Source organism: Betta splendens, chromosome 7, assembly GCF_900634795.4.
Source record: "Betta splendens chromosome 7, fBetSpl5.4, whole genome shotgun sequence".
Lineage (NCBI taxonomy): Eukaryota > Metazoa > Chordata > Actinopteri > Anabantiformes > Osphronemidae > Betta > Betta splendens.
Genome location: NC_040887.2, coordinates 4,773,835 through 4,801,815, shown reverse-complemented (window position 1 = coordinate 4,801,815; position 27,981 = coordinate 4,773,835). Strand labels below are relative to the sequence as shown.

The 27,981-nt window shown below is 51.7% G+C and overlaps 1 protein-coding gene across 3 annotated transcripts; it reads right to left on the bottom strand.

Annotated features, from left to right (window-relative positions):
- Nucleotides 1-39: 39 nt before the first annotated feature.
- Nucleotides 40-26,955, bottom strand: arhgef25a (Rho guanine nucleotide exchange factor (GEF) 25a). Of its 3 annotated transcripts, none has more exons than XM_029156540.3 (17): nucleotides 26,450-26,955; nucleotides 25,546-25,657; nucleotides 9,705-9,997; nucleotides 9,293-9,403; nucleotides 6,880-7,004; nucleotides 6,622-6,688; nucleotides 6,176-6,279; nucleotides 5,958-6,027; nucleotides 4,659-4,748; nucleotides 4,311-4,403; nucleotides 3,950-4,000; nucleotides 3,789-3,866; nucleotides 3,507-3,698; nucleotides 3,205-3,385; nucleotides 2,602-2,831; nucleotides 2,387-2,506; nucleotides 40-1,684 (listed from the first exon to the last, which is right to left on the bottom strand). In XM_029156540.3, the coding sequence occupies exons 1-17, from the start codon at nucleotides 26,540-26,542 to the stop codon at nucleotides 1,562-1,564; spliced, it is 2,133 nt and encodes a 710-aa protein (XP_029012373.1). In that variant the 5' UTR covers nucleotides 26,543-26,955; the 3' UTR covers nucleotides 40-1,561. The 3 variants fall into 3 exon arrangements, with proteins under 3 accessions (XP_029012373.1, XP_029012374.1, XP_029012377.1); XM_029156541.3 differs by having other exon boundaries at nucleotides 40-1,681; nucleotides 26,450-26,954; XM_029156544.3 differs by lacking the exons at nucleotides 25,546-25,657; nucleotides 26,450-26,955 and adding an exon at nucleotides 18,958-19,629.
- Nucleotides 26,956-27,981: the final 1,026 nt, after the last annotated feature.

Here is a 27,981-nt window from a genome sequence, read left to right as displayed (position 1 = left end):
ATTTTGAAAGAAATGTGCAGAAAAAAACATTTTCAAATATTCCTTTTCAAAAAGACACATTTTTTATTTGATATGATACAGTTCCTACTCAGTCAAAATTGGCATTAACCAGGCCTCACTGGGCTCCGTGTCCTTGCTTCTGGCTCTCTGCAGTGGTTGGTGCTCCTTCAGCCATACGTTACATGCAAAACTGCCTCGAAGGCTCACCAGTTCGCAGTAACTGCAGAAGAATTCTGTCAAACGCTTCAGATTGCAGTTTGCTTTGAAGGATTGTGGATTTTGGGGCAAAATTATCAAGCTGCTTCGTTGTGATCACGGTAATGAAGGTGAGGCCTCTTGATCTTTGGTGAAGCTGTACGAGCCAGCTAAACTGAAGGGAAAGCCTTGTGGGGACCTCTACTGGCCACATGGAAGAACTAACCTGATGCTCATGGCCCGTTACCGGTGTCTCTGTTCTTTTTGTCACTTGGAATATAACCCAGTAACGCAGAGATAACTAGCTGTGTATTAGGTGCATGAAACGTCTGAGCGGAGAGTGGATGTGTTTGGCACTGTTGTCTGGGGAAAAGGCTGCATGCACATTTGAAAGCACTGGAAGAAGTCGCCCTTCGTTTTAAGCAGCTGGAAGGCTGGAGATGTGCTGCATGTTTGCCTTTGTCGCCCGTACTTTACAATATTTAATCCAAGAGGAAGAAACCCGCGAGAGATTATAGAACGGGTGCACAGCTTTGACGATGAGTGAAACACTGAATACTGGCCTAAACCGATGCATTTTGAGGACAACAAAGAAGGAGAAGGAGAAACTAGAACTGGCTTGATATGAAGACGTTTGATGAGGAGATGCATGCGTCGCTTTGGGTCAGCGCAGGTCTCCTGAATGCACCCACGGAGTTTCCCGAAGAGAAGAAAGTATGGCGCAGTGACGTCATACCCACAGAGAACCTCCAGGGGGCTCCCTCACACCTTTTTTGTCTGGATCAAAGGGGGGCGAGTCAAACAGAATAAGAGAGCACGCGCCCTCAGCAGTGTGGCAGGAAATAAAGTTCTTCGCTCTCACATGAAATCCTAGTGTTCACATCAAAATGTTCCGCCGCGCTTGTCGGCACAAACAGCTGTCGGAGGAGGAATGATTTGTCTTCACAACGGGGCGTCGGGACAAGGATAAAACTTGAACACACTCATACGCTATCACATGAACGCACATTCAGGCTCACACACGACTCCAGTGACCGCCCCAATTAGGAATGGATATTTCTTCATCAAACAAACCCCCCTTGCCCTTTGCAGCGGAGAAGAGTGTGGCATCCAAACTCTTGAAAAAGGTAAAAAGCACAGCGGTCAGAAAGTTCCCGCTCGGAGCCCAGTCACGTCTCATCGGGTGCTGCTCACGCACACTGACAGAGCTCGTATTCCCTTCACGCGTTCCTTCATTGTTCTGCAGACGTCAGAGTTGAGCCAGGCAGCCATAGTTCCGCCTGGCACGCAGAGAGTAAACAGGTCTGCCTGTCTCCACGGCGGTGGAAGCAGCTGCCGTCCCCCCGTCCCCAGGGGGCGTCAGGGTTCATAGGTCGTCCTCGTTCAGCTGAGCCAGGTTGCTGGGGCGTCGGCCGGCGGAGGGGCCCAGTAAGGGCTGGCTCCCAGTATCAGCGGCCTGAGTCCGTCGGCAGCCCTCTCCTGCTCTCTGCTGGGGAGAGAGGAGACGTCAAGTGCAGAAAACATTCAGTAGAAAACGTGGGAAGGGGAGAAAATGACTGCAATGACGGCAATGAAATGCAACGGCCCAAGTTCCACGCATTCACAGCAGCACCAGTAACGGGAAGCCGTGATAAGCATCTCTCTCTCTCTCTGACTTCCTGCTTTGGCTCAGTCTGCTTCCTGTTTGTTATGTGCTAAGCTCTATGCATCCTGAGTAAACAGAAAAGGAGGCGGAGAACAACAGCAGCTGACCTGTCAACATGACCGGTGATGACAGAGAGACACAGAACTGAATGACATCCAAAGTCCAAAACAGGATGCCGGCACTGATGACTGGACTCTGGTTCAGACCTCAAAGCAGGAGTGGATGGGCCAGAACTGTTTAAAGGCTGTTTTACACTTAGGGAGTCCAAACAAGTGCAGCAATGCTTTTCATGAATAACTATTATTATGTTTTCTCAGATTTCATCCAGTAGGGGGCAAAATAACTCAACAAATCCCACATTAAATGATCACGTTCACCTCAGTCTGTAATCTTTTAATTAATGCAGTGAGTGTTGCTCAATGTGGAACCAGGGCCTGTCAGTCCCTCAGTGACAGGCGTCCTGGGGTTTCCTCTTCCCAACGCTAGCCATGTCTGGCGACACGCGCTACCTGGAGCGCCGAGGGTCTAAACATGCAGACGCCGCACCTGTGCGCTTTGCGTAGCCGGCGCGTACAGCCCGTTGGACACGGCCGGACGGCCCGGCTGGTCCGTGAAGCCCAGCTGGACGTGTGACAGGGACGCGGCGGCAGGACACGGCTGGACGGGCTGCAGATAAAAGAGACAGAGCCGTTCAGCGGCGCCGCGTCGGTCCCAGAGGCCCGGTGGCGGTGGAGGTGGTGGCGGGTGTGGGGGGCACTTACATCCCGCAGGGAGTACGGCTCGCTGGCCCCCTGGCCCTGGCCGTGGCTGGGCAGGTAGAGCGCGGGCAGCGAGGCGTTGTGCGAGTGCAGGGAGGGCAGCTTGTGGCGGTCGATGGAGGCGGAGGAGTGGGGCCGCAGGGCGCTGGCGGCCGACAGCGGGGGCCTCATGCTGCGGCCCAGGCTGTTGGACTTGCTCTCTCGCCGCTGGTATTCGATGGGCGACTGTAAGGCTGGGGGACACAGAGAGGAATGGGTGGAGTTCTCCTGCAGGCTCCACGTGATTCACGGGGGCATTTAAAGGAGGACTGAAACGCACTCTGCTCCAAGAAACATCAGATGTGTTGAAAAAAAGGCATTTCAACTTTGATTCAATGAAGGAGAGTGATGATGGCGTGAATTTATATAACTTAGAGATTAAAAGGGACACCCCAGGGTTCCCCAACATTTCCCCACTAATGGTAATGTTAAGTATTAATAATTAATCAGCTTTATCTATAGAGGGGGCTCCCATAAACTAAGTCATTACACAGAGAGGACACGTCAATTACAGGGAAAACACACCGAGCGTCGGCTCCTTAATGGCCGAGATCAGCCGGGACCTACCGTTGAGGAAGTTCCGCTGGGTCTCCAGGATCTGGACCACGTCGTTGACCCAGGCCCTGCAGGTGTCAGCGGAGGCGGCCTGCAGCTGGAAGCGCACCACGCTGCCGTCGGGGTTCCGCGAGGTCAGAGCGAAGCGCGCGTCGTCGCCGTCCACCGTGGGCTCCACGCCGAGGCAGCTCACCTGGAGCAAGGCAGCGGCACCAGGTGAAGGCTTCACCAGCACACGGAGGCCGCCAGCGCCGGGTCACGTGACCCAAACCTGTTCCTCCTCACGGATTTCGGCCCATCCGGGCGGCACTCACCTTGATGCTGTTCTTGAAGGTGTATCCGGGGAGCGAGAAGCCTTTCTTCCTGTCAATGGGCTCGCTGAAGATCACCAGCTGCTCGAACAGGAAGACCCGGCGCTCCTTGGCTCGCGACAGGAAGCCGCTGTCCTGCTCGGTGACGGTGAAGGTGTCCTGCTGCAGCAGTTTGCCCTGAGCTGTGATCTTCCCCTGGCGAGAGAGACACAAGGAGCGGAGGCGGCGGTGAGAGCGCGGCCGCCGAATGGAGCCCCAAGAGCGGTCTACGGTCCCGGGCCGTACCTCGAAGCCTTGTAGTCGGCCCACATTCATCATGTCATTGCAGCGTTTTGGAACAAAGCACATGACTTCTACTGCTTTCTGTAAAAAAAAAGAAAAAGAGAACGTCTGGTTATCAAGGCACAAAGGCTCGTGTGGAAGCGTATGCGTGTTGGGACACCCACCTCCAAGTCCTCTGTGTCCATCCCAGCTTTGGTGTAATACTTCAGGAAGTCCTGCTCGAATAAAAACAGCACGGTGGGTTTACTGCTCAGAGTGAGGCGAGAACATCTGGAGGCCTGTTTATGTCTGCTGATGCCAAAGGGCGCTGCTCTAAATTTAGACAAAGTTCAATGCTGCGGATGTCATTTTATGATCGTCCTGAGGTGTGAATGAAGAATGGAGCCTTAGATGATGCTTCCATCTTCCCCTGTGCTTCAACGTGAGCCGGAGGAGACACCCACCCATCACATCCCACGGGGGGGGGGGGGGGTGTGAACGCACCCTGCTGTGTGATCAGCAGCGCCGCGCCGCCCTGTTCGTTACCTTGAGCAGCAGCTGGTACTTCATGATCCTCTGGACAGGTTTGATGAGCAGGTCGTTAAGTTGCAGCCTGTGGCGCAGCTGCTGTCGCAACTCCTGGAAGGCAACACGGACACGACAGCGCGACACGAGTCAACAGGAAGTCCACGGCAAGTAACATGGCGGCTGAGGAGCAGTAGGATAAATCACTGGGTGTGTGTTCGCCTTGGACTAAGAACCAATAGGTGAAGACTCCCAGTGTTACCTGCTCTATGCTACAGCACTGTCAGGATCTGAATCAATGATTTATTCATAAAATTGGCCAAAAACAATAATATTTATATTTATAGTCTACATACATAAAGTACCCACCTCAAAGTAGGTTTCGATGTACTCTGAGACGATATGTTCCGACTTGGGTTTGTTCTGACAGTAGACAACGTACATGTGCAGACGCCTTTCCTGCATTTCAAGCCAAAAAATACCCAGTCAGACATTTTATACAAATTAGGAACCACAGAGAAAAATCCTTATGTTTAACGTGAGCTTAATGAAAGCGAAGCCAACAACAGAGCAGCGTCGCCGAGCGCCACACGGCATGAAAGCAGAGAACTAATGATTAGTCTCAGACCGAGGACCCTTTGAAGCTGACTGTGTCTGGTTAGTGACTAATTGGCATGGGACTCGCTAATGGAGTTACATGTACAGGTTATGTATAATTTACCGAGGTTACCCTCAGTGTAACCGGAGCCTCGGAGCCTGTCGCTATAAGACTGTGCCTAGCAACAGGCTGCACGTCTGTGTAACCTAGAGACCAGCGAGCCGCTGCACCTGAACACGGCCGCAGATGACGGCGTGACGTGTGTGTGTGTGTGTGTGTGTGTGTGTGTGTGTGTGTGTGTGTGTGTGTGTGTGTGTGTGTGTGTGTGTGTGTGTGTGTGTTCTCATTAGGTGCGTGCTACAAGTCTGCTCGTTTTCAAGTTTGACACCGTGCTTAGATGCGGGTTTAAGTCTATTTTATTTCTCTACAGGCTTTTGTTCATTTTTCTACAGAGAGAGAGAGAGAGAGAGAGTCGCAAACACTCACGCAAAGCCAAGTTACATCACGCCCGTATGGTTTGCGAGTGCCACCATTAAAACGTGCACGTACATTTAATTTTGCTCTGTCATTAGGCAGCAGCTCAGGCTCTGCTTCCATTAGAAAACATATATTAATAGTCAATGCAATTTGCACTCTTTCATTCTTCCGTAAAGATGGAGAATCTGCTTGGTGTTTGAGGTAGAAACAAGCTGTTCAGTCCAACGCCCTGAGCTCAGGGTTTGTTATTTCTTCAACCTATTCATGTTGACTTGCCAACTACATCTCCCCTGATGCTTCCTGGCCGGTCCAGCACACTCCAGAAAGGGGCCAGTGTGCTATTTGTGAGCGTGTGTTATTGTTGCTGTAAAACTCTCCAGCCTCAACTGGGACCTATCAGTAACAGGGACGTGGAGGGGGGGACGCAGGCCAAATGAAAGGAGCATGTTACTGGGTAAACAGCAGCTCTGTATGTTTTCATAGCTCCTATTTACCTTTTGTCCAAAACTGCACCAGACCCAGGCACTTCCAGTGTGTGTGTGTGTGTGTGTGTGTGTGTGTGTGTGTGTGTGTCTGTGTGTGTGTGGACTCACATGTTTAATGAAGAGCTGAGCCAGCCTCTCTGGCTCTGCCAAGCACTTCTCCAGCTCCCCCAGGAAGTAGCTGCAGAGAAAACACAAACACACACACGCACAAGAACAGTCATGTCCACAGCAGAGGGTCACATTTGTCCTCTGACCCATTATTAACGTTTTCCCACTGAGCCACGATCACAAATCATCAAATTAAAGTGAAACTAATGTGAACTCACTCTTTGTGCCAGTCAAATATTTGGTGAATGTTCCCGAAGACGATCTTGTCCTTTCCCTTCATGTCCTCTGGGATGCCTTTGGCGCTCATCGTGCCCATGTATCCCTGCAACGTGGCGACAAAGCTGCTGACGTCCGCTCGCACCTACACTGTGTGAATCTCACCAGTAAATATTGTCAGCTTGTTCTAGCACATTGCCGCAATCGCACGCCAGCACATAACTCTCAGCGGGCGATAATTCCTCCCTGACCCGAAATATCTCCCGCTATTTAAAGCGCCAGGAGACAGATCACCGCGCGACATAACGCTGCTCCGGCTAATAATTCACCAAATGTGCTCTAAGACCGGAGACGCCGTCTGGAAGCAGACGGAGAGCGGAGAGGAGGAGCTGAGCTGCGCTGATGGGGCCTGAAAGGCTGTCTAGGCTCCCTCTGCTCAGAGCTTTACCTCCACTATGTATCCCAGGTCCACCACGTAGTGCTTCTCCGTCTCAATAAGCTCCTTCAGCACATACCTGCAAACATACAAATGAGAAAAGATTCCAGCAGAATATACATACTTTAATTGGAATAATGTGTGAAGCTAATTTGGTGCATTGTCTAACTTAGAAATAATTCTTGGACAAAATTCTATAAGTGCAGTCACATCTTGTGTTTCTCGTCCTGCCAATAATGATGAACTGTGCAGTTAGGTGGAAACACATACATGCTTTTCTCCAAGGCACTTCTCCTCTCCTCCTCGGTGTCAGCCGCCGCCGACCATTGGCTGGAGGTGTCGTCCGTCAACACGGAGCCATAGTCGTCTGGCAGAATGCTGTTGGACTGCGTGTCCTGAGGAGACAGACAGATAGAGAGGCTGCCCATCACATGTCCACTACCTGCTTCCCAATGGGACGGGTTGCCAGGTTGGCGCCGTTAACGAGCTGCTTGGAGCGCCTCGTCCGCAGATAGATGGAGACAAAGAGGGAGCGACAGGTCAAGTAAGGCCAGCTTCAAAATGATGGAGGAAATATATACGATTCCACAGCAACATGTTCTTTTGCTGCCTAAGATTTCAAACGAATAAATAACTATATAAGATGCCTTTTTATTTTTACTATTATTATTATTTCTGTAACACTACAGCAATATCTGCTTCAACACTTCCAAGTACTGCCCCCCAAAGAATGCACACAGGATAAACCCAAGGCTGTCCTGATCCAGTCCACTGTGTTAAATACATGAGAAACCTTTTTTTCATGCTTTTTCCTGGAATTGATATCATTTCCTGTGGGGGTTCTTGCACAAATATACTGTAGCAGCGACAAAGCAGAGACTGACGCCCTCATCGATTCCGTGGACGCGGGATCTGCACATTTGGAACCTGTTTCTCTCGGGACGTTTATACCACTTACTGGTTGTGAAATGGTTCACTTCCACCTCTCGGTCCTTTTAGTTTCAGCCATGTGCTTTTTTTTCATGACCGTGTCTTCTGCTGCACCTAAATTCATGTGTATTATTGTGCGCGTGGAGCAGAACGTCCCCACCTTAAACACACACACAGACGGGCGCATTCCCTCGGCCTCCTCTGGCAGCCAGATGCCCGATGGATGGAGGAACAGAGGGAGGGGGGAACCAAAACAACTCCTCTCATTCATCTCCTTCATTTCCAACTCGCTCACCTGCCATCTGCACAATAAACACGTTGCCTCCTTCTAGTTGTCGGCCATTATTCTGCCACAGAGACAGTGAATGAAAGTGGCAACGTGAAGACGAGCGTGCGGCTGGTGAGGACAGACAGCGAGGCTCCACGGAGGCCCTGGATATCCCAGCTTCACCCCACTAGGAGTGCCCGGACCGGCTGACAGGTCTCCCTGCTCCTCTGATCACTTCCAGATGCTCTGTGGTGAAACCCACAGGAAAAATTCCCTCTTGTGTCTCTGTTGCAAGTTTTGTTTTTCAACCCCGAGCGCTCACAATTTACAATCCCTGACAAAACGGTACAAACGTCAGACAAACAACCCACGTGTCTGTGTGAGCGCTTATGAAATGCTATACTAACACTCTGTTCACCGTGAGAGCAAGCGAAAATATGTTTCATTTAACGAATTGTTCAAACGCTGGCTTCACGGCAAAAAGCATTTTCGTTGTTCTAAGATAAGGTTCAGTCACTTTATTGTAAAGCGAATCTCATTAATCAGTTTTAGAGCTCTCAGAAACCACAGCACGTGACGTATGAACAGACAAGCTCAAAAGCACAAAGATGAGCTCATTCAGTAACTCACCAGCTCTTTTTACTGTGTTTTATAGATTTAATTCCTCTGGCTTCCTTAGCGCCACAACTTGATAAGCTGCTGACATTCGCTCCCTCAGTCTTTCCACTGGCGAAGACATAATAAACCTTGTATCGACGTAACCGTTGCTGTGAGATTAAAGGTGAAAAGCATTCACAGTGGACACGTAGCCAGTGGAGGTGGTGCTGAGAGACAGGAGGCACCGTGAAGAGCTGACTGACCTACATAATGGAATCTCCACCCCTCCCTCCCTCCATATCTTTGTCTTCCTCCAAAGATTGGCAGTAAAAACACCAAAGCGCTGACCTCATCCCTGTGATGTAACCTAATTAATGGCTTTTGATGTGTCGCTGAGGCTGAAATTAGAGTTTAAGGGCTCTGGTGTTGATTCACCAACAGGAGACACTCTAGCGCTCAGATTTCGGTCCCGCTCGGAAAATCCTGTTTCTGCCAGATTTTCATCTTGCAGTCAAAAAAAAAAAAAGAAAAAAGAGAAAGGAGGACCTGAACAAGCAGCATCTTTCCTCGGCTCAGAGAAGTGAAGTCACCTTTCCACACATCTGCCGTTTGCCGCTATTTCTACTTCCTGGCGTGACCTTTTGTCACACATTGAACGGGAAGCGTTCATTACGCGGCCTAGGGCCCTCTGCTTTATTGATCTGTAGGTGCTTTTACTCTGACTGAGCCTGCCTCCCAGTCGCTGGAGTCATGTCTAGATCTGACTCTACTGTAGTAGTCATGTCACCTCCCCACAAGGCCTGGCATTAGCGTAGCGTTGATCTCACCTCAGCCGGATGATGGATTGTGTGAAGCGTTAGCTGCTGTTGTGAGGGACCTGTCACACACCTGGTTGTTTGGCAGCGACGTGCAGCCGATCAGCGAGTCCGTGACGTAGCTGGGAGACTGCAGCGTGGCCGGCGACAGGTCCTCGGGGCTCGCGAGGCCGTCCTTCCACTCCTGCAGTCAGAACAGCACACAACGGCTGAGTGCATGGCGGCGCTAGCTGGCGGCGCTAATGCTACGTAGCCGCGCTGCCACCGGCTCATTTTTGCGAACCAGCTAATGCAAACAAGCAGCGATCAGGATGTTGGCTCGAGTGCGTGTTTGCTTCAGAACCAGTTTATATCAAGGACTCTACAGGGATTATTCTATTACCAAGGCTCCACATGAGGTGGCGTGAAAAGGGACAACGTGTGTTTGATTTGCCCATTAGAGCAAGACATGAAGACTAGATCCTTGTTATAGCGTCACTTCTCACCCCTTCTCTGTGCGTGGGACCCTCGTCGGGCCTCGGGGGGCTGCCGAGGTCATGGCTGTGGCTCTGGGACAGGAGCGGCGGCGGCCTCCCCTCCAGTTTGCGGACCTGGCGCTCCCCCTTGGCGGCGGCGCCGGCGCTGAGCTTGCGGACGGGGTTGGTGAGCCACTTCTTCAGGGTGCTGACGGAGCGCCTGGAGCCCGGGGAGCTGGGGGCCGAGCTGCCCGACGCCGCGGGGGGCAGCGACGCCACGGAGGTGGAGATGCTGCCCTCGCTGCCCGCGGCCGAGTACGAGTCTGCAGGGGGGAGGGCAGGAGACGGTAAAGGCCCGGGCTGACCATTAAAGGACAGCGGTACTGACGGCGAGCGCCACCGGCACAGAAGTCAAAACAAAGCGTGGATACATAAATAGGCTGTTCAAACACAGCTGTGCAGCTGCGAGTCGCACCATGAGAGAGATGCACTGTTCGAGACGGCCTTTATGTTTTTGGATGAGACTCCACTCACACACTGTGATGGAAGACAGACAGCGGAGGTCACGACTGCTGGTGTTTGCTATGAAAAACAGGGGATTTGCAGAGTGGCTGCTGCTCAGTGGTGTCAGGGGGACGCGGGAAGTCGGGGGGGGGGTCGGTTTGGTGCTGGGACCGGACGTACTTTTTTAACCTTTGTAGAGAGGAAGGCCCTGTCCTGTTTGGGACTGTTTGTTTTTTCTGCCTTTTCCTCCATTTCCATCCTGCTTCATTCAGCTTCCTGATCCCAGATCTTCCAGATCTCACGGCTTTAGCTCTAGTGCTGCGTCTAGAGTCGCATCTGTTAAACTCATCCCTCCTGTCAAGCTCCTGATCTTTGAAAACCATTCACCTACACTTCTTAAGACTCACTTGAAAGGTTTATCATTGTTCAAGTTTGGCAGGTAATTTAGGAGAATTTACAAAGGTTCACGTCAGCCATTTCTTGCATTCAGCAGTCGCGCCCTCCTCTCTTCACCCCTCCACCCCCATCATCACAGAGAATGGGGTGCAGCAGTAGATCTGAGATCAGTTATTTTCCTGTCCTCTGCACTTTTATGAAATCTTACACAATCTACTAAGTTTCTTACAGAAACAGCGAGGAAGCTGTAAAACACCAAAGGAAGGGATTCCCCTCGGAGCTGGTGCCTCTGTTCCCCCCACACACTGTGGGATGACAGGAGCAGATCATTATGCGCCCACACTAAGGGAATTAGGAAATGTCAAAAAACAACTTTTCTCTCTGTTTAATGCTGTTCAGTATAATGGCCCAGCTGAGGATCCAGAACCCAGGTTCATTTGGTACCTTCACATTTAATTAGGGGTGTGATAAGCTTCAACAGGGATCTATGTTGATCAGTTGATGCTGAACATTAGCTCCACATTGTTTCATTTCCAACTTTGTCATCTGCTTGGTGAGTTCATGGGGAACGAGGAGTCACATGAAGCAATAATCTCAGCAAGGTTGCTGCGTTTCAAAGCTAATAAGGCTAAAGAACGCATCAGCCGGGGTGTGCTACGAGCGGTGGAGTCTCCTTTTATTGATCGGCCGATAAGTGAATCCTGCCGTGCTGATGATCCGGACCGGCTGTAATGGAGCAAGCTTCATGCAGACACTCTGTTCCGGAGCTCTGTCAATCCCACTGGCCCACGGGACTGAGTAAGCAACTTAGGCATTAGGGGTTTACACACACACACACACACACACACACACACACACACACACACACACACACACACACACACACACACACACACACACACAGATAGACGTGCATTAGCCTCAGATGGGCTGACGACTGTTCACCTGTGATCTGAGCCTCAGCGCATCAGAGGCGGGCGACCCGCTGGTCACCACTTGTCAGAGGTCCAGCTGAGCCTAACAGGCTTTCAGAGCCGTCAATCAACACCAGCTTCCCGCGGATCGTAACCCTGGGGTTCCGAGGCTGCGGTGGTCATCACACAGGCAGCAGACGTGGTCCTGCGTCACCGCTAACATCGCTAATGCTTCTTTTCCTCGGTTCCATCGCCCTCCCACCTTATGCGTATCGGCCCAGATTCTGCCTCTATATTACATTTCACCCACTCAGAGTAAATGGACACTCTCCCCATCAACTAGCAGGAGCTGGGCTGCACTCAGGCTCCCTGATGTGTAGGCTAAAAAGCCGGGAGGTAATGAGGTACTTAGTACCTGAAGCCTGTGACCATAAACCCTTGAACTGTACCGAAGAACCTTTACTCACTCTGCATAACATTTACAATCTCATTATGCTCCTCTCAGCTCCTTTCTTCAATGAAAAGCACATTTTTGGACCTGTTACAAGTGGGATATTTCGTTATTTCCCCCCGTTCTTCATTGCACCTCACCAGTTTGGCCCCGGTCTGGTCTGTTGTGCTTGTGATTAACGTGTGCTGACGTTTGGCTGCTCTCCATTCATTCTCCTGCTCATTCCTCTCTCTCTTTCATCCGTTGCCACCCTGTGGTTCACACCTACTCCCGCTTCCTTCCGCATCACGGTGGATTCTGCAGCAGTCCTGGGTCGCGCCCTGGGATTAGGGCACGCAGCTCCTCTAATGTAATGATCGCTCTGGTGCAAAGCTGCTGAGACCAGCACAACCTCAACATGCAAAGCCAATCAACAGAAGGAGTCTCTCCTCCCCTCTCTCATTTTTCTCCATATCTCTTCTCTCCTGACTTAATAACAGTCATTTTAAATCACACTACTCAAAACTCTTGAGTCTTATAAAATGATCAAGCTGACAGGTCTCTCCAGGTAAAACAAGTGTGTGTACAGTATAATAATAACGACGTGTTTAATGAGCAGCAGAAGGAGGAAGAAGCTGCAGGACAAGCTGATGGGGGAGGTTTCCTGATCTAAGCAAGCAGTAAAAAAGGTTCAAGTTGTTTAAAGCAGATGGATGCGAGACAGACTGGAGCTAAAATGGGAGCGAGAAAGGGAGACACTAAAAAAGAACAGAGCGAGAAGACGGTGATTACGAGCCTTTCTCCACACTTTAACGTGTAAGTGTTCACCATCACTGCGATCGTCGCTGAACTTTTGCAGTGACGCGTCGCCGTCAGACGAGTGAGCAGAGATTTCCTGTCCTCCCACTGACCTACTTTGTGCAGACGCACACAGTCAAGTGCCATAAACGCATCACCTGTGTCCGTCTGCCTCCAGGAAACTCACACACGGGCCCGTTTTTCATCAGCGTAAAGCACGAAGCGGCCCGAGTCCACCGTGCCGGCGTTAATCCTGCTGTCTGTGGAACAATGTGAATCAAACACTTCTCCTGATGAGAGCTTACAGTGTGAGTCAGGTCAGCATGAGCAGTGGTGCTTTTCTGGTTCAGGCGGGAGTCTGTGTCATAGTCGCTGATTCCTGTTTTTGTATTTATAAGGACATTAGCAGGTATTACTCCTCTGGAGCGGCCTGTTCCTGTTCCTTGACGGCTCGGTTGCAGAATAACACGGAACTTCTGATGTCTCTTTAAGCTGAAGCCAGTTTTAATAACTTTGTAAACTGCTGTGAAATTCCACCAAGGATCCAAACGTCTTATCGTAATCCGTAATAATAGAACGTTACTCATTTGTTAGGGCTTTGCAGCCTGCAACTCACTGTACCATGTGCGATTAAACCAAATTAAGTAGTTTAATCTATTTTTAATTGTTATATTTAATCTGAAAGGTAAGAAATGTTTTCAAAAACTGAAAGGCACAACAGGCGAGCTACAGTACAGGACTAGAGCCTTTGACTGCCTGGTTACCAAACTGTGCGACACGGTGCATGACCCACTGCTGCAATGTCTACATGACACATGTCCCCACACAGTCACAGCGGTCGTCAAGCGTCCCCTGCAGCCTCGCGAGCAGCAGGTAGCGCTCACGCTGTGCACAAACACACACGCGCTAATGAAAAGGAGCAGCAACGTGTGACGTGATTGAGTGTCTCACGCTTCGGCTCGGGGATAAACAAGGCTGCAGCCGACCTCACGGCTCTGGGGTCACGCTGGGCACAAGGTCACGTCTGTGCAGAGCTACGAACGTGAGGATGAGGCAGCCTGATGTGACTGTGGGTCGGATGGGTTTCAACCGCCTCAGTGCTGAAGCTGCTGAACACTGCCTGTTAAAAGCCTTCAACAGACAAAACATGTGGGGCAAAAGTGTGCAGACAGACAGCGTGTGAAGTCTGAGTCCTGCACATGTAAAGATGTGCTGGTGCAGCGTTTCTCCCTCAGACTTGATGGACTTTCCATACACATTTTCATTCCTTTCCACGGCTCTCCACCTCTCCCCACGTTTGTCACCATAGCAACTAGAGAGAGAGAGTTAGGGACAGCGCACAAAAGGCCTGACAGCAAGACATGAAATCAACCTACACATGTGAGTACACACACACACACACACACACACACACACACACACACACACACACACACACACACACACACACACACACACACACACACACACTAAGTGCAATAATTAGCATAGATTTGCATAGATTTTTATCCAATAACTGTTTCTGTGCCTTGGGGTTATTTGTTAAACAATACTTTACACACAGATGGCGCCTTTGAAAAGCTAATTCCAAATTCCAAAAGCCATCTGCACCTGTCAGCTTTTGTCTACTTCAGATAAATCCTGCGTTTGGCGCATAGCGATGCAGGTTCCACCCGTGAAATCCAACCACTGGCACCGTCGACTGTAACGGTGACGATCGCCTCTGCATTGGTCAACTATTATTATGGTGATGAATGGAATATTGCCAGAGGTTACTGCAGCCTCATCCGAGTCCTCGTTTGTTCACTGAACCATTAAAAACCAAACCAATCATGTTTTTCTTGTTTCGTCATTGCCTTGAGGTAAAGTAATTACATGTACGGGGTATTTTGCTGCGTCTTTTATGCTGCCATCAACAAACCGGCTGAGTTCTCGTGTTCCACCTGCCCATGCAGACGGAGGTGACCTTTCCCAGACACAACAGGTCGCAGCGCTCAGCGTCAGCAAACCCACAGCGACTGTGTCAGCGGCTCAAGCTCCTCAACACTTGGTTGCGTCCCTCCCAATAATGTCACTTTCCATTTGTTTGCTTTGCTTTGTGCGCTGCATCTCTCTGGGGAGGACGCAGCCAGAAGCTCACAGAAGCCATCGCACGGACGACCTGTTGCTCGGACCATTCGGAAGCCACGTGAGCGGATGAGAATATGCTGCTGTTAAATGCTGTAAATTGTAAATTTAAAAAAAAATCGCGATTATAACACAGTTCCCATGTTAGTAGGCACCACCAAACGGCCCAAATGGGCTGAAAGTGGGGGTAGAAGTGCTGAGGAAAGCATCTCCCCTCGTCCCGGCGCCGTTGGAGAATTCTTTCTAAACAAGGTATGGAATGCACTCCTGTGTTTCATAATTTGTTCCCTCATTCTTCTCCTCTGCACGTTTACAAACAGAGCCCACGGGGAGAGAAAAAGGAGAGCGAGAGCGGCCACTCTGGAAATATATCAGGGAAAGGTCATCTGGCGGAGCGAGACCAACGGGAGAGTGAACTGTGAAAACAGAGACACGGCGAAAACGAGGGAAGGACATAATTAATAAGTGTGTCTGGAGGCCAACAGGGGAGAAAGGGATGCGGGAGCGGAAGAAAAGAGGGAAAATGAGAAGGATCGCGATGCTCCACTTGGGGATCACACGTGATTCAAGCTGGACACCTACGTCTACCTCATGCATGTGCAAGAAGGAAACAATATGGAGGCGATGAGCTGCAGAGCAGAGGAGGCCGGGGCCGGGTGGGGGGCGAGAGGAGACGATGGGGTGGAGGGTGGAGGGTGGGCCGGGGTTTGCAAAGTTTAAAAATATCCCCCGCTGCTGAACACAAGGCCGGGCCGCAGCACTCCAGCAGCATACCTTCAATTTCTGCTATTTTTGTTGCTTTTTCCATAATGTCTAAAGTCTGCCTTATAAGCTGATGACACAGCGAGCTCCACGGCGCAGACATAAAAAGACACATGGCCTCTCTCTCTCTCACGGCGATTTTCCCTCACATCTGCCAGCAGGACTGCTCTCTATCACAAGCACACGCCGCTTGTTATCAGGACCCAGTCACGGGGTCACGGGTCCGCTAAGGTTAGCTCGTCCTCCGGTCCACTGAGGTTAGCCTGTCCCCCGGTCCTATGAGGTTAGCTCGTCCCCCGGTGCACTAAGGTTAGCTCGTCCCCCGGTCCTATGAGGTTAGCTCGTCCCCCGGTGCACTAAGGTTAGCTCGTCCCCCTGTCTGCTAAGGTTAGCTCGTCCCCCGGTCCTATGAGGTTAGCCTGTCCCCCGGTCCTATGAGGTTAGCTCGTCCCCCGGTCCTATGAGGTTAGCTCGTCCCCCGGTCCTATGAGGTTAGCTCGTCCCACTGAGGTTAGCCTGTCCCCGGTCCTATGAGGTTAGCTCGTCCCCCGGTCCTATGAGGTTAGCTCGTCCCACTGAGGTTAGCCTGTCCCCGGTCCTATGAGGTTAGCTCGTCCCCCGGTGCACTAAGGTTAGCTCGTCCCCGGTCCTATGAGGTTAGCTCGTCCTCCGGTCCGCTAGGGTTAGCCTGTCCCCCGGTGCACTAAGGTTAGCTCGTCCCCCTGTCTGCTAAGGTTAGCTCGTCCCCCGGTGCGCTGAGGTTAGCAATGCGGGGACAGAGGGACGGCAAAATATATATATGTCATTAGGGGTTTTATTGGGAAATGATGGAAACTGCAGCATGTGCAAAAAATGAACGCTGGCAAAGCATTGGTTTAAGGACGACACTCGTCTGCAGCCCGATCCTAAACAAGCAGGTGATACAAACTTAACCCCATAAGTCTTCGTTAAATACTTGTACATTGTCTGATTATTTTCCGCCCGTACTGTCTTTGCTCTTTGACCAAGTGAATGTACTGCATGTATGTGCGTTTGCTGGGGGGCGTCCTTGTCCTTACTCAGTGCATGCATGAGTCAACACCAATAAAAAGCCCTCACAGACGCACATGGAGCTCGTCTCAGCGCTGAGTACAGTTATCAGGCGCTTTTCCCTCTTTAGAACAGGGGGGGCTAAAAGGAAATGACAGGAACAGAAAGTGGTGGGGGGAGACGTGGCCGTGTTGGCTTTTCTTGCTCTGTTGCTTTAGCTGCAGTCAAGTCACCTCAACCTGAACCCGACAAGTGTAAAGCCTCGCACTGTAACGGAGCAACACCATTAATATTTATCATGACCCAAAAAAGTCTGAACACACTATTATTGGGAATCTTTGCAACGTGGATCCTTCTATATATAAAAACATTTGCCAAAACACAACCCTCCAACGAGATTTGACCTGAGAAGTCCACACTGTTCTGAACACGGCTGCAGACGATACCATCTATTTTTAAATGATTTGTCAACAGTCTTTGCTGGGAAGCAGCCTCCACTAATGGGCCTCTGGCAGCCAATCTGCTAATGTGCAGAGCGTCGGGGCTCAAATAATACACGCTGCTCTCCCTCCACCTGTCCGTCCATCCATTCCCTGTGATGCTGAGTAGTGTTCAGATCCATAATCCCAAACCTCCCCCCACTCCACTCACATACACGCTAGCTGTATTTACCTGTTGCCAGTCCTCCTAAAAAAGCAAACTAGGACTCGTGAGAACGCTGGACAAGACGTTCTTCTGAGTGAATGGACGCGGACACAGGTGCACGTGGGCCTTTTCCAGCGTGGAAGCGCTTTTCTGCTGCTACGAGAGCAGGGAATGATTCATGCCCTGTAATTTCCACTTCCTCCTTGTGTCGGTGAATCAGTGGATGGTGTGGACTCACGCTTGTCCGGCTCAGTGGAAACTGTTTGATGTTACTGTCACAGAACAAAACCCCAGGCAGCTCATGGAGCAGAGGGTCCAGATGATGGTTCTCCACGGAACCACGCGTGATTGTTTCACACCGTGAGGTGCTCGACCTGCGAGGACAACGTGCTGCCTCCAACGTCTTGTCCAGTGAAGTCACCCCTGCATTGTTCCGCGTGTTTCCTGTCAGCACCACAGCAGAACCGCCCAGGTCCAACTGGACCCGGTCCAGCTGTGATTAGCAAAGCAAATGCATCCGACAGAATGTGAAAGACGGGACAAGAAGAGGAGGAAGTGCTGTTAAAAATTCCACCACGGTCGACTGTTAATTATAGAAACTGCTTCATGATGATTGAAGAGGCCTGAGCGGCTCGACCAATAGTAGAACGTTCTAAACGCGCTCTAGGAGATTCACATTAATAGTTAAGAGATCACTGGAGCTTCACTTTTGCTGCATCTCGGCTGTTTGACGCGCGGTGAGGTGAGCGTGCATGCGTTCAGCCCAGCGGGGGGCCGAGGGGGGCAGCGGGGGCCACGGGCGACGACGGGGAAGGAGAATATCTATTACATAAGAGATTAAACTGGAGGAATCTGAGGCATGTGTCGGCCGCTATTATGAAAGCCCCCCCACCACCACCACCACCTCCGTACAGTACGGAGCCCCAGCGCCGCCGGAGCCTTTGATGCTAACATGTGCCAGGGAACAAACACACAGCTTGACGGCGCACGGAACAACTGACAGCCGTGATTAAACGGACCGGGAGGAGAGGTTTGATCTCCCTGCGGCTGATGTTACAGCTCCGCCGGCCTCGCTCTTACTACACGCCAGGCCCCTGCTGCCGCCGCTCCCACCACAGACACGGACAGCACAGGAGGGGAAGGGGATTACTGCCGTTTAGTCGGGCGCTCGCTGTTCGGGGGAAAAGCAGCGTTTCATCCACGCACTCGCACCGCGATGAGGACGGACGCTTCCCAAAACCCAGCACACGCACACGTTCAGCTCCTTTTGTGTGATCCGAGTCATAGGCTCGGCTCCTAAACGCATGTCATCTGCAGGAAGGACTTTTTTCCAGTGTGTGTGTGTGTGTGTGTGTGCGTGCGTGCGTGCGTGCGTGTGTGTGTGTGCGTGCGCGTGGGACACATCTGTTGCCGTAGCTGGAGGCTGACGGAGGATTGAGGCTTACACTTAAAGCATTAGCATATGCTCAGAGGAATGGAAGGGGAGATAAGGGATGGGTGGGCGGACGTGAGGAAGTGTGGAGGAGAAGAAGAGCAAGAGAGGAGACGGCGCTCGCAGCCTCACAGAGAGAGGCTTTAATCTCCTAAGCCAAGTCAAAAGTTAAACAAAAACTTGATCGCCTGCAAAGAATGAATGAGAAGCGTGACGCCGCCATGTGTTTACGTGTGAGACACTGACCTCGGACCCGGGCATAGCAGCAGCCACACTTGGCCAGGACTTTGCGGAACAAGTGTTGGCAGCCGCAGCCTCGGTGGTGGCGCTGGTGATGGTGGCCCCCTTTCATGGTGCTGAACCATGTGCAGAGGTGGACATGGCCCGTTCGCTCGCTCGCTCGCTCGCTCGCTCTCTCTCTCTCCTGCTCTGTCTCTCTATCTCCCTCACTCTCCCTGTCTCACCTTCGCAGTAGTAGAGCACCGAATCCCCAAAAAGGTGTCAGCGGATCCTCCTCCTCCTCCTCAGCTGACTGCAGACAGAGTTAAAGCCCACAATGGAGTAGAGGAGTCCACAAAAGCGGCAGCCAAGAAGAAAATCCACACTCCCAGGATTGTTCAGCGAGTGACAAACAGCCAAGAAAACCCTCCAGCAAATCCTATCGCTTCCCTCGGGTCCCTCTGTTTTTCCTGTTTTCGTTTTGGTGCTCGGCTCTCGCCTCTGTGAACTGCCTGGTCAAATGACAGACTGGGAGACTGCATCGGAGAGCGAGCGGGCGAGAGACAGCGAGCGAGAGAGAGAGAGAGAGGGGGAGAGAGAGAGGGGAGGGTTGACAAGGGTGGAGCCTGCAGCTCTGGTTCTGGCTATTCCAGGATAAGGTTCCCACTCCCCTCATTCTCTGCGTCCTGCCCTCTCACCTCCCTCCTCTCAGCTGTTTTCTCTCCCTTCCTCCCTCCCTCCCTCCCTCCCTCCCGCCTCCCCTGTCGCCCGTCTCTTATCCTCTTTTCTACGTGGCTGAGTCTCACTCTGTGTGAACGCTTGAGAGACAGCCTCACTCTGGCCGCGCACCCTGGAGACAGCGGCGCTCGCCTCTTCTGATGATCCATTAGGCTATTTACGGAGGACGGGCCATGTTGGGCTGCTGGTGTCGTGTGCCTTCCAGTAAGACGCCCAGCGCATCGCCACAACGTGCAAGACCGATGCGCCCTGTGAATGTGGGCTCCCTTTATAGACTGCAGAGGCGTTTTACGGTCGATGCAGCGGCAACGTTGGCTTCTTTGCTCGTAAATGACGGCGGGGCCAGTGAGTGGTCTCCTGTTTTTCCATGGGGCGTGTGGAGAGTCTCCAATTTCACAATGTTGGCATTCCTGGTGTGTGTGTGTGTGTGTGTGTGTGTGTGTGTGTGTGTGTGTGTGTGTGTGTGTGTGTGTGTGTGTGTGTGTGTGTGTGTGTGTGGACCCCTGCGCCGACTATATTTAGACGTGTTTTCGCATTAAACGTAATCAACACTAGATTATGACTCATCATTTCTCCTCGGAGATCAAATCAGTGATGAGATGTCGGCAAGAAGGAAACGGCTCCACGTGTAACCGGGCACACGGAGGGAAAACAAAGCAGGTCGCTGAAGATGCTGTTATGAGACACAGCGGTTCTGGGACGCGGGCAATTATTTCTGACCAGCAAACCACGGCCTGTTGCTGCTGAGCTCATGAGTCGGCGTTTGATCTCACTGCTGCAGCGCAGATCACACGCACATCGTTTCCAGCTGCCGCGCGCTGGAGATGGCCGCCTGACCCCCTGCGGTGGAGGCAGGAAGCGTCGCGGGCTCAGGTGCGTCGGGCCATCGCCCGCGTGCTCGCTCGCCCCCGTGGCGCCGGTCAAGCGAGGGAGCGCTCGGCAGGCCGGGTGGCTCAGCGCTGACGGGTGGTGTCACGCTGCTCTCAGGGTGTTTCTGTTGTTTACAGGAGGCAGTCCGTTTCAGAGCAAACAGAGGAGCCCGTGACCTCACCCTTCAGCGCACGGACGCGGGAATCCACCCGTCCTCAACGCTCCCTTCGCTCGCCCACGGTGGGCGATCGACGGAGCCGATCCGCCCGTCTGATGCCGACACGTCTGCTGAACACGTCCCCGACGGCAAAGCCGAGGCAAAACAAAGACACCGAGTGACACTGTGCCTCAGTGGTTCCACACAAAGCCTGGCTGCACAGCCCAGGGCCGGTGAAGAATGCAAACTCCTGTGTGATCCCCTCAAACTGTAATTGAAGGCAGGGGGGTTTTCATGTGCTCTTTGTTAGGAGATTGTAGTTCTTCAAGGCTCCCAGCGGGGGGCATTTGTACTTGTTGCACAGGCTGTTATTGCGCCGCATAAAAGGGAGCGACAGACGCTCGTCTGCGTGACGGAGCGCCTCATTCACGCTTACTGTGCCGCTCTGTGTAAAAGCCCAAACAGATTCTACAGAACAGAATGTGGAAAATTTTCTCCTCCCCTTGTTCGAAGCGAGGAGCAGGTGATGGGGGTTGAGACCTGGGTTAACACCCGTTTATCTCCTTTTTTCCGACTCCCACGTGAGGTGCGTTCACGCTCAAAGATGATTCATCCGCACGCGTGTGCGCACACAAACAGGCGCGTGCGCCGGTTCATCCGCGGAGCTTCCGCTCTGCGCCGCATTCGCATTCAGGAAGCGCCGTTCACAGCTGTATGGATGCAGATGTGCGCACACGCGCCCCGCTCTCCGCGTCCTGCCGGAGTGGAGTCGTTCATTATGTGCGGCGTAATGCGCAACGTGTCCAACCCGTGGAATAACGAGCGAACGTGCAGCGTTCGCGTGACATAAGCGCGCACGCTAACAGCCACAGCAAGTCTCAGACGTGCAGCTGCTTATTCGCAGTGTGCTGCTCAACCCCCCACTGACATTAGCCTCTCCTCACCCCATCATCCAGCTGAAATTCTGCCAAAATATGCTCACATAAATTTCATTTTCTTCCTGCTCTTTCCTTGCTTCTTCCCCTTAGTTGCTCTCTCTCTCTCTCTCTCTTGCTCTCTCTCGCTCCTTTCAACCCTTCATCCCTAAGCTGAGCGCCAATTAAGGCAAACTGGCATTCTGGACAGGCCAGTGTGTGTGTGTGTGTGGGGGGGGGGGCTTCGGGGGCTTTCTGGCTGAAGCCCTGTCACAGAGCAGAAGACACGGAGTAACTGTCCTGCTCTGTTCTCTCCTGTCCAGCTTTTCTGCAGAGAGCTGCTGTTTTTGTCCAATTAGACCAAACTACAGTGCCGGCATACACAGTGTGTGTGTGTGTGTGTGTGTGTGTGTGTGTGTGTGTGTGTGTGTGTGTGTGTGTGTGTGTGTGGGCGTGGGGTGTGGTGAGGTGTGCGCGTGTGTGGGGTGTGTGTGTTTGTGTGTGTGTGTGGGTGTGGGTGTGTGAGTGTGGTTGTGTGTGTGTGTGTGTGTGCAAGCGTGTGTGTGTGTGTGTGTGTGTGTGTGTGCGTGCGTGCGTGCGTGCGTGCGTGTGTGTGTGCGTGTATGTGTGTGTGTGTGCGTGTATGTGTGTGTGTGTGCGTGTATGTGTGTGTGTGCGTGTATGTGTGTGTGTGTGTGTGCGTGTGTGTGTGTGTGTGTGTGTGTGCGTGCGTGCGTGCGTGTGTGTGTGCGTGTATGTGTGTGTGTGTGCGTGTAGTACTGCTGGTACCACTCAGTGCCTCCCTCCCCGCTGCTGCAGCTCGTGCGGCTCCCAGACAGCAGCTCGGCTCCTCTCTGAAGGGAAGCTGCACCTCCCATGGAGACTCAATCCTCAAAACAACATCCACAAAGCGCTCGCGATGCCGTCTCGTGATTACACGCTCGCACGCCGGGACGCACGTGCACGCGCACACACAAACACAGGACGCTGGTGACCGTCGCGTTTCTCCTCTTCGCGACCCGCGAGCTCCCGGCCCCTCTTTATCTCAGAGGACCTGGGCTGTGAACCTTGCCCCAGAAGCAGCGCAGAGACTGCGGCTGAGCTGAAACACCACCCAAAGGAGAAAGCGCTAATTAAACACAGCAAACCCCAGGACCACACACGGAGACACGCTTCATCTTTGATTAACAAATACTCGGAGCAGCGTTATTACTGTTAGAGCATTCTGGCACAACAGGGGATTGAGATGCTGAGTTTTATTAAATATGGCAACTAAAGGCAAACTAGCAGAACTCCAAATGTGTGGAGCAGCGACTGTTGCTGCCGTCTGTCCGTCCCTGCAGGTCACGGTCTAAATGTCAGCTGTTTTGTGGATCAGTGGTCTGTGAGGCGTCTGCATGATCTAACTGACCCGCGCCTCCCTCCCGGCCCGCTCTGCGTGGCCCACTTCTTCCCCAAACAACATCTGTGCTATTTTTAAAAACACGCAATAGAGGAAAGCGCACGGGCAGCTTCACGCGGGGCGCCGTGAATGCACAGATAATGAAGGAATAACGAATAGTAGCGCTGCTACGTCCCTCCTGTTACACACTGGGACCCACCAGGGCTCACAGCCACACGAAACCCCCGACCCCACGCCCCCGAAACAACCACTCTGCCTCCAGACTCAGTTCTCCCAGATGTGGCAGGTGGAGAAGACCTCAGCAGTCAGCTTTGACCTGAGGTGTCTGATATGTGTTGTTTCTAACCCTTTCCCACGTCTCCTACGGGAAGTAACAGGAATATGAATCTTTCAAATACAAAAACTGTGGGACAAGACATTTATTCATTGGCCTTCATATACACAGAATGCGCCTTTGACATTACTGGTGAGTATTTACGTCTAATCTCTGGTCCTTTAACACAACATGATGCTTCTTAAGGTTGATATCTGCCCATTTAAGGTCTCACACACACAGTTCGGTCTCAGGATCAGCACTTTTTCCCTGCATGGCACAGCCTCCCAGCCCCTCAGCAAACCTTATATGGGCAAGGCTATGCATTTTCTGCATAGTTTACAACTATATATAAAAATATGAATTGTTGTTACATTTCCCTATTTCTATGTGGAAAACATTTTATTACTTTAGAATTTTGTAAGTACACATTTATGACAACAAAGATTATTACCTTTTCTGTTGAATTTTTAAATTATTGGCAGAACTTTGTTTAAACCCCAGATGAGCAGGAGGTCAAATAGCTTGTAGTCGCTACAGACCAGACACAGCTGAAAAGTTAAATAAAGAGTTTTATGTCGAGGGCTGAAGGAGCTAAAAGAGAGCGAGAGAGAGAAAAAAGCTGTTAAGATTTGAGAGAAATATGATCAGCTTCTCTGCGTCGTCAGTGCGGAGGCCAGGTTTTAAAATTGAAATTCTCGCTAAGGACACACTTTGGGACAGGACGGGAAGCGAAGCGGTATTTATAGGGACTGAGAGAGAAAAGGAGACGGAAGAGGAGGAAAACAAAGGCGATCGGAACGAACTGTACAGAGACTCAGGAAGCGCGAGGTGGGGTGGAGAAAGTGAAAGAACTGAGAGGAAAGATGGGACTTTTGAACGTGTAGAGGCCTCGCCGTGTGCTGTGATTTCTGGGAAGCCGCTAGCAGGGATTCAGTTTCTAACGTGTACCAGATGGCGTTACGGCCTTATGGAGTGGGGGGGGGGGGGGGGGGGGGGGGGCAGCGCGGAACAGACCCGTCTCCTCTTCTGCTTGTTTCAAAGGGCTTGTTGTTGTTGTTGTTGTTGTTGTTGTTGTTGTTGTTGTTGTTGTTGTTGTTGTTGTACAAACACTGAGACATTGCACACGTGGAGCCCATTAACGACGCCGCAGCATGTCATAACAGCGGCGTTGCCCGTAGGTGAAGTGAAGTATTTATTGACGGACCCTAACGCCGCGCGACGACAGTTGTTGTTGTTGTGGTTGAGACGTTTTCCTGCTTCGTGTTGCATTGATTTTTACATCCAATTTCCCATCCGGAGGAAATTGGGCTGCGCAAAAAACAATTGAGCAGAGGAGCTGGTCTGGGACTGATAAAAACAATCATCCTTTCAGTCATCATCGCTCCTCGCGGCCCTGCATAATGAATAATGCATCTCCTGTCTTTTGCATTACTTTGGCTGTGAGCTAAAACAATATTTGGGAGCGCTAACCTCAGCAGCACAGCCCGTCTGAGCAGGACCACTGCAGATAAGCATCGCTGACAGCTTCCTCTGGCTCACTCACACCCCTTCTGTACACCATGTACTATTCTGCACCACAGCTAGCAGCCATATACTACTCACCATTAAAAGCTCTCACTCACACACACACACACACACACACACACACACACACACACACACACACACACACACACGCTTTGCCTCTAACCCAAACCCAGATCCAGCTACAAAGCCCCTTTTGTTTTATTGCACTCAGGGAAAGTAGCGACGCACGCAAGCCATTCACGGCAGAACCAGAGGACGGGCGACCAACAGTGATGGAGCAGAAGGGGAGCGCAGGCATCTGAACATGTTTCCCCGCCCCATCTGGAAAGGGTTGCTGTGTGCGCATAGACGCACAAGCACTCGTTGTTGCACCCATACTTGTGCATGGTACATTACAGCAAAGTCATTTACTGCCAACACACAAAGAGTGGGTTCAGTAGGACAGCACCCACACACACACACACACCCAGCACTCACCTGAGAATTCTGGTAATTGAGGTAATATTGTTTAATGACCCTTATTAGATGTGGCTCACACGCAGGAGCCAGACTACTCATATATAGTGTCCACACACACACACACACACACACACACACACACACACACACACACACACACACACACACACACACACACACACACACACACACACTCTCTAGAAGCCGTCGCGTAGCCAAACTCTCAGCTCACCTGTTCTTTGTCGTTGCTGGTCCCACTCCAGCCCCGTCGTCTCCCACTGGCCCTGCGCCGGCCCCTTCCCCTCGTCGCGTGATGGGAGGTCCGCCTCACCCCCCTCTGAGAGCTGCGCACAGAGATGCCTTTGTCAGTGGTGGGGCCCCGCGCTCCAAGAGGAAGCGATGGCAAGATTGTACACAGTACTTACAGTCGCACAACCACAAAACATCACACCACTGGCTGCCGTTTTTCCATAATGCTCTGCATCTTTTCATCCTTTCCTCCATTACACAGTGAACAAGAATGCAATGGAAATAACTGAGGTCCAGCTTTTACCGCACAGCCTGGATAAGTACAGGAAATAGGATGGCAGTTTGCATTTAAATGCAGCAGTGCCCGTGTGGGGGGTAGTTAACGCACACAGGGCTATCGTTACTGCCCAGGGATGGAGGAGGATGGAGGAAGATGAAAGACAGGGCAGAAAACCACTGAATCAGTGAGAAGCCTGGCCCCTACGTGTGTCAATGACATTTCCAGATGGGTCAAGACAGCGCTTCAGTTAAATGAAGGGGCGCCGTTAGAGTTGTTTTCTTGAGAAACGCATCTTTGAGGAAACCAGCAATCGCCCGAGAGGCAGAACTCTTATCTGTTTTAATGGGCTTCTTCATGCGGCTGTACATAAAAATGGGAGGGAGGAGAGGAAGGGAAAGATTAAGGCCGGGAGGGAAGACGGAAAATGAATTTGCAGGGGTGCAATGAGGCGTAAGACCTGCATGACTTTGTTTATAGTCAGACGGTTTAATCACCGCCACTCTGCTTCCTGTTCCTCGGAATCATCCAAGATTCCTCCCAAGCAGCGAACGGAGACCAGCAGCTCCTGCGAAACATGCACATGCACAGACTCCGAGTCAGGACTCACCCACTGCTGAGTGGCTGCAGCCGTGGACGGGGCTTCAGCCAAGGAGCCCAGCACCTGGTCGGAGCGCCCCTGGTTCTTCTGTAGCGCCTTCATTCTCCCCCGCTGCCGAACCGGACCTCCTCCCACAGAGCCTTTATCCACTGTGATCGCAGACCTCGTTCCTCTCTGGAGTCCCTCTGGTCCCCGGTGTTTCCTGACTCGAGGTCTGGCCTCACAGTGAGCTATGCCACAGTTCAAGCTGCGGTACACACAGGAAACCGCACACACAATTATCCTGGAAGAGGGGGCATGGTTCTGTCTGGAGCTGGGAATGCGCCGGGGCCGGAGCCGCGGAGCCCTTCCTTCCTCCAGTTGACACAGGTGAGCTGACGCTGGTTCACTCCGCTCAACGCGTCCACTTTGTCTTGTTCATTGAAGCACAGATAGACGATCTCGGGGCCTTTGGGGCAGAGTCGCCTCCTTAGCCTGTATGAAAGTCTTGGTACTTCAGCTCCCGCACTGACAAAGCCAGCGGTGACTTCAGGACTTTAGCCTCCTTGAAGTGCTCCTTTCTCGGTCTTCATTGGCCGTACAGGCTCCCCACCCCCACCCCCACCTCCCTCCTCCTCCCATCATCCTCTCCCATCCTTCAAATGTCCTCCTTGTCTTCGCGACCTGGACGTTTCCTGTTCCCTGACCACCTCAACCTTCCCTGCGTCTCCTCCGGTCTCTGCTGAACTGTCCGGGCACTCCACGCTCTCGCTTCATCTCTACCCAAGTCTCAGGCGGTGACACATGGGTTGTGTGAACTCCTGAGCAGCAGGGCAGCCCCAAATATGGTCTGGACCCACAGCCCATTAAGCTCAGTTATTTAAGAGACTGTCACCCGTTGCTCACGCGTTACACAACGTCTGTAACTGCAGAAGCGCTGATTAATGGCACCAGCACCGTTTGCTCTGGCAGTTTGAAATATCATTTTGCACACAACATATGGACGCACACTGAACAATGTCAGCGCACTCACACATTTCTCTCTGTCAAACCAACATAAAAAAGTCTAAATTTGACAATATCCAAAGCAAAAAACTCTAAATGATAATAATAATTTTGGTAAGATAGAAGTTTATTGTGTTTTGATAAATATATGGGAAAAAGGGAAAAAAGAACTGGATGCTGATGAAGGTGGAGGTAAAATGTGGGAGCTGGGAACGGATAAGACTGCTTGGTGTTCACACAGCGATGCCCTGTTGCTGCGTCTACACCAAGCGATGCGTATCTCCCAAAAAGCTCATTTTTCTCCCAGAAAGACTCGCCTGCGGGGCTGGATGCTGATTATGAACTGCATTTCCCTGACTCCCGTCTGCCGCCGGACGTTCGCCGCGTCTCTCGCCGTCATTCTTTGTGATTTAACGTCCTCACTAACTAATAAACCCACACAACAAGTGTGAAAAGGCACATAAAACTCATTCCACTTTGTATTGTAGTGCGTCTGGCCCGTCATTATAAAACAGTCCATTCAAATCCCTGTGCTCAGAAGCATGAAATGAAAGAAC